Source organism: Eschrichtius robustus, chromosome 7 (genome assembly GCF_028021215.1).
Source record: "Eschrichtius robustus isolate mEscRob2 chromosome 7, mEscRob2.pri, whole genome shotgun sequence".
Classification (NCBI taxonomy): Eukaryota; Metazoa; Chordata; class Mammalia; order Artiodactyla; family Eschrichtiidae; genus Eschrichtius; species Eschrichtius robustus.
In genome coordinates this window covers 103,351,198-103,362,655 of record NC_090830.1, presented here as the reverse complement: position 1 = coordinate 103,362,655, position 11,458 = coordinate 103,351,198, and the positions used below count along the sequence as shown (strand labels likewise).

At 41.9% G+C, this 11,458-nt stretch overlaps 1 protein-coding gene across 1 annotated transcript; it reads left to right on the top strand.

The window, feature by feature from the left end:
* The first annotated feature begins 1,676 nt into the window (after nt 1-1,676).
* ANKRD1 (ankyrin repeat domain 1) lies at nt 1,677-10,572 on the top strand. The gene is made up of 9 exons (XM_068548189.1): nt 1,677-1,835; nt 2,495-2,674; nt 3,585-3,722; nt 3,850-3,957; nt 5,002-5,100; nt 6,631-6,729; nt 6,872-6,970; nt 7,108-7,206; nt 9,731-10,572. Exons 1-9 carry the CDS (start codon nt 1,809-1,811, stop codon nt 9,839-9,841), a joined length of 960 nt encoding a protein of 319 aa, XP_068404290.1. The 5' UTR covers nt 1,677-1,808; the 3' UTR covers nt 9,842-10,572.
* Nucleotides 10,573-11,458: the final 886 nt, after the last annotated feature.

Genomic DNA, 11,458 nt, shown 5'->3' with positions numbered 1-11,458 from the left:
CATTCTGAAAGTTCCAGAAAAACCATCAGTTCAAGGGGGAAGAAGAGATTGGCAGCCATGTTTGTTGTGTGGGCACGTTTAAGGGAGTGATAAACACAGGTCAACATAACATCCTAATGAACACACTTGTTTCATTCAGACTCTCACTCCCCCCCTCCTTTCTTTTACTGAGAAAAATTAGGTTTAAAATGGCTTTGGAGATAGTAACCTCAGTTTCTCCTTGAACTATAAAGAGACCTAAGTATTTTCACATAATTAAACACCTCAGAGATGAGAAACCAGAAACAGAGGTCTTTTCACCCCACCCCAAAGCAAAGCTCTTTGCTCCGCTGGCAACCTGTCTCAAGCCTTCATGCATCAGAATTACCTGAGTGCTTTGAAAAATACAGATTCCTAGGACTCACCATATATCAATTCAGAATGACTGAGGTGGGGCCCAGGGATATGTATTTTTTAATTATTATTATTATTTTTTTTACTTACTAATTAACTTTATTTTTTTTTTCAGGAATTTAAAATTTCTTTTTTTTTTTTCCACAACTCACACACACACACTGTATTTTATTTTTACAAGAGATAAAGAAACTGACACCAAGCATTGTAAATGGATGACCACAACAAAAGCAACAATGGTTGCAATTACCAAACACGAAACACACTCACACTATGTCATAATATTGACATTCAGTCCGGTAATCCTCCACTGTAACAGCTCCTTTACTTTGCAGTGAAAATTGATTTGTATATTTTTTGCCTCTGAGTCCTTGTGGGATTTCTTTTTTTTTATTCAAACAGAAAGTCACAAAAATTATAATCATCCTCATCAGTTCACTCAGTCCCATGTAATTAATTTTTTTTTTCATCTTGATCTTTTGTTAGCACTTTTATGAATTCATCAGTTTTCCATTGACCAGCTCCCACAGGTTAGTCTTTTATCTACAGCACCTGAGCACTTTGGCTCTATGACCTAATCAAGGTTGTACTGTTACTAATAACCGGTCTCATATAACCTATCTTGGGACATTTTGGAAACTTTTTGAATAAAAATTGCTCCAGTAAGCATGCTGTTTTAGAAGACAGTGAGCATGTCATGTGCTAATTATGGACTGTGACACCATAAAATAAACGTGCATTACTGAATGCTTTCAATTTCTTATAATGATGGGAAGGTGGCATGTCATGGGGCCTTTTTAGCCCCAGACATCACCCCAGAGAATTCCAAACAGATATAGACAAGGGCAATTAGGACCCGGATCCTTTCCTCTCAGGCTGTTTACCCATGGGAATAGGATGTCCTGAAGCAACACTTCCCCCAAGTGACGTGTCGATAAGTCTGGTTATCAGAAAGATATTATTGGTGGTGTGATACGCAGGGCATTTACATTTTCTTGATAGGGTTAGTCATATGAAAGCTGACAAAGAAGGAAAAGGAGCAGTGGTGTGGTGCAATGTCAACAGACAGCTGTCCCCTGGCTTCCCGATAAATAGGATGACTTGCATTGCTGAGCGGTGTGGTCACTGCCAAAGGAATGGCCCTCTCACATTTCTTCCTGATTCACATATTCAGTGGGGTTACTTGTCATCCCCTCCCTCTCCTGCTTCCCAGACACTGAGTCTGGAATGAAAATTCACCTGCCTCTGAGTTGGCCCCGGGTGGGGGGGGAGGGGTGTTACTTGGGTTCCCAGGTTGGAAGATTAGCTCACCCGGCCCTAGCTATATAAGCTGATCAGAGCAGGGGGGGCTCCCCAGGGCCGACTCAACGTTTCATCCCCCAGGAGGAAAACAGACAGACGAACTTCAGGTCAACATGATGGTTCTGAAAGTAGAAGAGCTGGTATGTAAAGCACATCATTTCTACGCAGTGAAAAATGGGGCAGCCTTGATTTTTATTTGAAAATTGAAATGCCCTTTTCTTTCTCACATAATGTGCTGGTACTCTGAAAATATCATATATGGAAAATGGTTTGTTTATGTGATGAAATAAGTGAAACTGGAAAAAGGGAGCTGGCAGTAATGAATTCTCTACATATTTCCTATCTATTATCTTCTCCTTTGCTTTTATTACTAAAGTGTGTAATCATGTATAGTTATCAAAATGCCTTAGGGGAGAAGTTCTATTGCAAGAATATATGTCTGGAAACTATAACTCAAGGCAAGGGATCATCAACCTAAAACGAAAGAGTTTTAAATAATCGGTGGGGATGGGGAGGACAGATTGTGATTTTCCTAGGAGAAATGTGATTAAATAGATTAAAAGTAGATGTAAACATTTCAACCTAACCTAAACCTTGATTTAACCAAGAGAGGGGGACAAGCATCTGAAGGTTATCCTGGAACACTGCAGCAACTCGTTGCTGCCTGAGATATGAGAATGTGCTGCATGGAGGCCACTGTCAGCAGGGAGGGAGGGCCGGGGGCTGCCTGCAGCATCCTCTGTGGAGAATGACCCCAGGACAGGCCTGCTACTTCTGACCCTGCCATCTTCCCTTGTAGGTTACAGGGAAGAAGAATGGCAGTGGGGACGCTGGGGAGTTCCTTCCTGAGGATTTCAGAGATGGAGAGTATGAAGCTGCTGTCACTTTAGAGAAGCAAGAGGACCTGAAAACACTTCCAGCACATTTTGTGAGCCTGCGGGAGCAACAGTGGAAAACTGATAAAGAGCGAGAGGCAGAGGTAAGACCCTTCCATGAAATTCATGAGTGGGAGGTTGGGGACGGGGCAGAGGATGGAGGTGCCAGACAGGAAGGAGAAGAGAGAGAAACCAAACAAATGCAACCATTCCAAAGATCTTTCTCTGCCAGATTCTAACCTATAAAGAGGCAACTTCTATGGGATAGGTTGCAGAAAATAATTCTTTGGCAAGACTATGACCTCTGGATTCCGAATCAATCACTGTATGTTCTGTGACTGTGTTTTGATTGAAAGACTTGGAAAGAGAAATGTGTCCAGTGAATTTCTGATGTCTTACACTGTCTAGTTAATCCCAAACAAGGGAGCCTTCTTTTTCTTAGTAATGTGGTTTGTGGTCCACGGATCATTGTTTGACTGTGGCCGCTTTCTGTGTTGACAAAATGTGTTGCTGGGTGAATTTTCATTACTTACTAACCACAGATAAAACATGCATTTGTTAGCTGTAGTCCAGGATAGTCTATTTCATGAGCCCTGCTCAGTGGGCCACCTGAAAGACACTGGCATTGAAATTTTAGAGCTTAAAACTTATTAGTGGAGTCTTTTGGGTAAAAAAAAAAATTCATGAGCATGATACAAAATTCTACAGAAATCTGGGGTTTGTTTATGGAAATAATTACAAAATCATCACTTAGAGACTAGATCCTATCTCCAGTGAAAAGCTGATGCTATGAGCAAGGGAAGTGAAGATGAAGGCAATTAGCTGAAAAATTTGACCCCTAAGTACTTGAATAAGAAATCACTAAATCCAAGTCAAAGATTTATTATAAATTTTTTATCTTTTTGCGCAAACTGCTCACATACTTAGCTCAGACCTTGTAGATTCTGTTTTGACACAACCAGAATGCTTGTCAGTAGAACTCACTGTATTTTGAAACATGGATTTCTTTTTTAGCTCAAGAAGAAAAAACTAGAACAAAGATCAAAGCTTGAAAATTTAGAAGACCTTGAAATAATCATTCAACTGAAGAAAAGGAAAAAATACAGGAAAACTAAAGTTCCAGTTGTGAAGGAACCTGAACCCGAAATCATCGTAAGGGCTGCTTGGTTTTGCAGTATTACACCTCGGCATTAGGCTACAGGGGAGTAAATATCTGCGGAGGGTTTGATTGAATGTTGGAAAACCCATGGTAACTCTCACACTGTTTTTTTGGCTTTAGACAGAACCTGTGGATGTGCCTAGTTTTCTGAAGGCTGCCCTGGAGAATAAACTGCCAGTAGTAGAAAAATTCTTGTCAGACAAGAACAATCCAGATGTCTGTGATGAGGTAAGGCTTATACAAAGCACTGCAAAATCCAGCTCATTAATTTTGTGTTTCTTATGCTTTGCTGCAGCCTTGCTAATCTGGTGCCAAAAATCAATCCACCTGAAACAGTCTCCCCAGCTGTTGCCACATATGCCAATAGCATAACAGGGGAGTGCAGTGGTCCAAAAAAAGAAAATGCTGGATTAGAGCTATGGATTGCATTATTTTTTGCACTCTAATATACTTCTGACTGCTTTTTCAGCTTGTCTTTAATTTTTAGATCTTTGAGATAGACTCTTAATATGGCAGGACCAACGAGTCACCAATGGAGAAATATATTATTAGCATTATCTTTGATTGGACTCAAATACATCAGCTCTACACAGGGAATCTGTAGACTGGAGTTCAAGTGCTAGCTCTGTCACTACTTGCCTATTTGATTTTTAGCAGCCAATCTGCATTTTCTGGACCTCAGTTTCCTTATCTGAAAATAGAGGGCACTGGAGTGAAATAATGCCTAAAAGGTGTTCCAGCACAGTCTATTAATCCATTTATATGAAGCCATTTACCAGAAATCACTAATCCTTTTTGTATCCTTTCCCCCATGAATTGAAATGGGGAATCATTTCTGAAGTTGAATGAAAAATGTCTCCCATTTTCTTAAAAATGAATTGAATGCTTTTTGATATTCAACCTATCAACCGTCCCAGATGGAAGAAAACAGCCTGAACTGCATGGCAAATACTACAGAAACCATGAAGGCACAAAATATAAGAAAGGGAAATGTCAGCATTTAGATAGTTTTGAATCTTTAAGCCCATGTGCCTCGATGTAGACCTCTAAGCACTTAGAAATGTATGTTGCAGGAGACGTAAATCTCAGTTGCAGAATAATTGTTCTAGACAACAATTTTAGTAAATTTGACATTTCTAATTCATAAAGAAGCACTCAAGTTTCTATCAACTAGGTCATCAGAGTCCCCAGCTTCATACTTCTTAGAAAGGATTTATGCTCATTTTTATATGCATTGCTCCCTCTCTCTTTCTTAAATCTCTGTTTTGACAGTATAAACGGACAGCTCTTCATAGAGCATGCTTAGAAGGACATTTGGCAATTGTGGAGAAGTTAATAGAAGCTGGAGCCCAGACTGAATTCCGTGATATGGTAAATATATTTCTTTGTCTGGAAGTGAGCCAAAGTAAGTAGACTACGTGAAACTTGAGAAAACCTACAATGGAAAAGGGGGCTGACTGTATTGAAAATTGATCTGCGAGAACTAGGCAGAAGCTCGTTTCTCCATACAAAGGGAAGTTGGGAGATGGGACTAGGTCATGTGGGAAGTATTTTTCACACATACTGAAAGGAGAGGAGAGTTCCAGGGAAAAGAAGGAAGTGAGAGCTGCTGGACAGAATTCAATATCCTCATCGAAGACTTGGGTCATTATCAAGTCAGTAGCCTTACTGAGAAGTAATGCAGTCAACACTTGCCTTTCAGCCTCCATGTCCTTCTACCATTTGTGGCCACCTGCTCCTGGCCCCTTGGCTGCCAACAACATCTCAGAATTCTCTAGCTGCACACCTTATATGATAGATGCTGATTGTCATCAGTGAGATTTGGGGCTAGACTGCATACAAAATGAATTGCATCTACGGAAAGTAGTTGCTATTCAGACCTCAGTAATTCAACCACTGTGATTTCTACACAGACCGGTACACAGCATATTTTATGACCTGAAGATTGAGCTGAGAAAATGCTTTATTTAAATACAGCTCAATTTGACTTTTCAGCAAAGTGGAAAAGGGACTGAAAAAGTCCAAAGGAACTGGCCAAAATTGAACCCAAAAGACGTACACACAGAAAAACAAGAAAAGAAACAAAATATAAAGTTTGTATGGAAAGACACAAAAATTCATGAGCATGGGATTTGGAGGGCCAAGGATATACCAAACTTACTCCTATGAGTAAGTGCAGTGACCACGAGTGATGATGGTCAAGGTACAGAGGGTGTGCTGGCACAAATGGCAGGAGAGACCCAGCAAGGGATGAGGAAAAAACAACAGGGACAAGGATAGGTGTCAGATCCAGATGAATATCTTTTAGAAGGGACTACTTTTATTCTGCCAGAATTTTAAAATACATTTGTCTAGAACTTTTGAGTGCATATGGCAAAAGTGGTTAAAAGTTCCAGGCAGACGGTGGGTTGGAATATCTCTTCTGCCACTTACTAGCTGTGCTTCCTTGGGCAAGAAACTTGAATATTTTGCAGCCTTGTTTTTCTCATCTGCAAAACGAGCACAGAATACCCACTTCATAATGTTGCTGGGAGCATCACTGCGTCTGAAGTATGAGGCACTATGTCGGCACGAGGAAATTCCCAATAAATTGTAGTTCTTATCCTCTTTTAAAAAGATTTATTAGGTTTATTAAGAACCTCCTAATGATGCAAACACACACATAGATACATACACAGGAGCGCATACACTCACATTCACACACTTAAGAGTTTAGCCAAAACATTTGGCAAGAGCCTTCGACTACAATAGTTACAATTGGCAACCTAGACGAGGACAGCCCAGTGTCACCCACGGATGCCCTAGCAAACCTGGCATTCCTGGGCTTTAGAAACGACGTACTAATTCCTCTGTCTAGGTTCTTCTTTCACTAACTCCTGTCCTTTTACCTTCCCGGTACAGCTTGAATCCACAGCTATCCACTGGGCAAGCCGCGGAGGAAACCTGGATGTCTTAAAACTGTTGCTGAACAAAGGAGCAAAAATCAGTGCGCGGGATAAGGTATTTCTCCTCCTCCTGTCTCCCTCCGTCTTCCCCTCCGCCTCCCTGTCCCTCCTCCACTTCTCCCCTTCACACACGCCTTGGGGTCTGGGCAGCCTCTGTCCTCACGCCCAGGGACACAGCAGGCTCTTGCATTTTGCAGTTGCTCAGCACGGCGCTGCACGTGGCGGTGAGGACCGGCCACTACGAGTGCGCAGAGCATCTCATCGCCTGCGAGGCGGAACGCAACGCCAAAGACCGAGTGAGTAGCCCGGCAGAGTTTGGCCTCCTAAAGCTTCACTCATTTACATATTTGGAATAACTGCCCCAGCCGGGCACCCTTGCGGGACCCACTTCCTGGCCTCAGGCTCACCTTGTCTGTTCACTCTGCTTCTCTAGGAAGGAGATACCCCCCTGCATGACGCCGTGAGGCTGAACCGGTACAAGATGATCAGACTCCTGATCATGTATGGCGCCGACCTCAACATCAAGAACTGTGTAAGTGCTCAAGCAAGGGGCCCTGCTTGCCAGCTTTCTAATGAACAAAAATATGGCTCACATACTTGGAAATATTCTTACAACGGTAGTGTTGATATTTCAGGGGTCTCTTGACGGTTTAAATGCCCCTGGTCATTCCCATAAGGACATTGCTGAGTTTGGCAAGGACTCAGATCACCTGGTCAGAGATGGGGAAGCCATAGTGACTGCTATGACCTCGGTGCCTAATATAGCCTGTAGTAATTCTTTAAAAATTTGGCCTTGAAGATAAAAGATGGCCAAACCGCCCACACTTACAGACATAAGCACAGTCTGCCTTGGCCATCCCTGGCTGAGCAAGGTCTGGGGTAGTCAGGAATAAAGACACCCACCATTGCTGAAGTTGTCAAAAATTCCACAGTGGTCAATGCAACCAAGGGCCAAGGAACTCAAATTAATCAACATCTAATCCAAGTAATTCTGAATAGTCCTCCCCTCCTTACAACAGCATGACAGGCTACCACTTTTTCCAGGGGTAGCCATGCTTTTGCCTACATTTTTGAGATAATTTCTGTTCATTCTCCTCTTTGGTTTATCTGCACATCCCTCAAAATACTTTCCTATATTTAGGCCCTGAAAATGCTTGTGTAAGTCCCCTTTACAAGTACGTATTAATTAAGCTTCATCTGTAAGCCAGGGAATGTAACCAAATTTTCCTCATGGTCCCAATTCCCAGTCAAGCATCATCTAAGCTTTAAAAATATCACTGGGAGGAATGAGTGTAAAGTACTGAAGAAGTAATTTGAAAGAAGCTTTTGGAGAATCACTTTACAAAGAAGGAAAGAAAACCCCAGTCATCTTATACTGTGAATAATTTCTTCCTCTTACTGTGTTACTTTAAGACTGAGAGGAATACTTCATCATTCAAAAAAAAAAAAGAAGTCTTGGTGACAGGAACAAAAAATAAATCCAATAGAGACTGCGTTAACAGTCGGGTCCCCTCATTCTTGATATTGGGATTGGTCTTATCAAATAATTTAAACAAACTATCAGAAAGAGTAGATTCAATGAAATCCCCAAGGCTGCAGAAAATATGATTTTTTTTCAGGCAGTGAGAGACACTACCTGCAGAGATAAATAGCGTACAGATTTGGGGAGACTGTGTAAGTAGCCAGGGAATCACGAGATAAATTTCAATACAGAGGAGTTCGAGGAATTCATGAAAGAATAGCCCCAAATATACAAATAGGGATCAGGGCTCTGAATTACCAGTAAGACCCCAGCATAAAGGTTCTGGAACTGTTAATGTCACTGACCCAATGGATGGATGTTCCCAAAAAAGACCACTAAGCTATTGGACACCATCTTGAAGGGAACTGGAAACAATACATTACTGTATTGTTGTCCAAAACTCTGTCTTCATGTTTGCTGATGAGTGTCCCTCAAGGTAGGATGCTACAAGGTGAGAAGGTCCAGAATGAAGGTTGCAGGGCCACTAACTCAAATCCGCACAGGGCCCAGGCAGACGGGATAGATGACTTACATGGTGGCTGCTGGTGCCATGCACACAACTTACTTCAAGGTAGCAGCCCTTCCCCAACTCCGTCCATTGCTGCTCCGTGAAACCACGGGAACTGTGCGGCCAGGTCTCCCAGTTTTTTCGCAGAGATCACAAATTCAGTTGGGAAATCTCTTAATTTCCAACTGTTGCTAATTAATTCCAACTTTTAAAAAAATCTAAGCTCTATTTGGGCCAAAACAGGTCTCTAGCTTTATTTGCATCTCAAAGCTGCCAGTCTGCCAGTCTCTGGGATAAAGAGAGACTTCTGAATGAATAGAGATGGAAAATTTTAGGACTTCTCAAATTTAAAGACAAGAATTGAGAGGTGACGCAGTTTTAATTGTTGTAAATATCTTGAGATGTATGCTTAAGGTAAAAAAATTTTGGTCTCAAAAGTTATTTATTCGTACATCATTGATATCATCTCCAAGAAAAATAAATTTCCTGGGAGAGACCAATGTAAGTTCTGAGCAGCTGTGAAAAATCTACCCCTTGGAGTGGTACTTGTGTGCTTAAGCCAAGGTGTTGAAGCAGCTCATTCCCCACCAGTTTTTATCAATCAGGAATCATTTTCCAAATTGATAGGAACTGGTTCTTGACCAAGAGGGATACTACTACCTCCCCACACCCATTTTGCAGGATACCGGGTAAGTATGGAGGCATTTTTTGAGTTTGAAAATGACTTGGCTTACTCTTGCTGTTTAGTGTCTAGGGACAGGGATTTTTACCACCACCTGGGATATCCCACAGGAAAGAAAACCATTGCTAATCTGAAATGCCAAAAGCATTCCCGTGAGAAACAGTGAAGGGCTGGTTTGAATATAAACTGCAAATCACTCATAGTGGAAAACATAAAACACTTCAATAACATACACCTATCCATTACCTCATTAAATACACACACACACACACACACACACACACGAGATGAATTTATAGATGCCTCCCACCTGGAAGTCAAATTCCCTCCTCTATTTTGATTAGGCTGGGAAGACTCCGACAGATCTGGTGCTACAGTGGCAGAATGGAACCAAAGCAATATTTGACAACCTCAAAGAGAACTCCTACAAATCCTCTCGCATAGAGACATTCTGAGAAAAACGACGATAGAAGCTTCCATTGGCTTCTCTTCACTGCCCCAAAGAGCGAATCATGAAAACTAGCTTCTCTTTATCAACCTGTTGTAAAGCGGCACCTAATTATGTTTTGAGAAAGCACAGGGACGTAGGTATTGACATTTCCCTTAGTGAAACCCACTGTATTTATTTGTATTTATTACTGTTTATTTATTTATTTACTGCGATACCACCGATATTCAGATCCTTCGTGATCACCCATTTGGTGAACAAGCTTAGTTTGTATGTGATGCATCAGAGCCTTCCCATAGGTAGTTCTTAAACTGTGTTAACCAGAAGTGCTGTCAGTGCCAACTTACGTGTCACCTCGCTCATGGAAGATGTTTCAAGGTGTTTTTGAAAGACAAAGGGGATTATTGCAGCCCTCTTTTCTCCTGAATTTTTCATGCTGAAGTGTGAGGCCGTGGAAAGCCTGTAGCGACAGGAAAGGAAACAGAATGAAAGTGATTCTGTGAGGACAGTAAAGCCGGCCATTCGACGCCTGGGCCTGGTAATTCTTACTAGGTCACACGCTGTACGTACCAAGGTAAAGAGAATGTCTTGAGTGTAAGTGGAAGGAGCCGGCCACAGGGCCGTGCAGAACCGAATGAGTTCAAAAAAGATGAAAGTAACTGCGAATTGTAAATGTGTAAATGTATATTATGCTGTATGTATATTTTATGTTCATAATAAAAGCAAATCCTAACCCTCTTTCCTCCTTTTAGTGGGAAAGAATCATGCAAAAAGGCCATTTAGATGGGGTTTTCTTTGTCTTCCAAGCTTTTCATATTAGGAATGTCCTGTAGAACCACACCTCTCAGTATTTAACGTGTACACAGATCACCTGAGGATCTTGTTAAAATGCAGATTCCGATTCCTCCAGTGTGGGTGGGGCCTGAGATTCTGCATTAACGACAAGCCCCCAGGCGATGCAGAGGTGGTGGTATGGCACAGCCACATTGAGCAGCATGGCTGTGAAAACCATAAAGATACCCAGGAGTTCGAGATTTTTGGCCCCAGTGATGGGGAGAAAGAGACGCCTGGTGGGCAAAATGATTACTGCAAGTTAAGGTGTTCCCTTAAGATGTTCCCCCGGGGCTTAACTAATCTGAGGTTTAACAATTATTGTGCACACCGGGCGGTAATGTCAAAGACTGCCCACGAGAAAACACACCTGGCCAATGATTGTTGACCTCCAAGGGGAGCTACTTTGCTGCCATGTGCTGGGCCAGGTGCTATGACCTGTGATGAGAAAACCAAATTGTCCCCACCCTGCCTTCCTGGAATAGATGAATATTAAAGAAATAATCACAGAAATAAATATACAGTAACAATCTGAAGTAAGTATATAAAGAAGTAAAAAGTACAGAGTGCTGAGAGTCTAAGCTGTGGAGGCCCATCATTCGATGGGGAGGCAGTGGAGGGGGTTTCTACAAAGATTTCTTTGAGGTGGAAACCTTTCAGGGGAGTCTGAAGGATAAACTGTGGAGTTATTCAAGCACAGTGTTCCAGGCAGCAGAGAGAACACAGAAAAGGGCAAGGTTATGGGAAAAGTATGAAGGCCAACATGAAACACTCGCACTAGTACCCCTCCCAA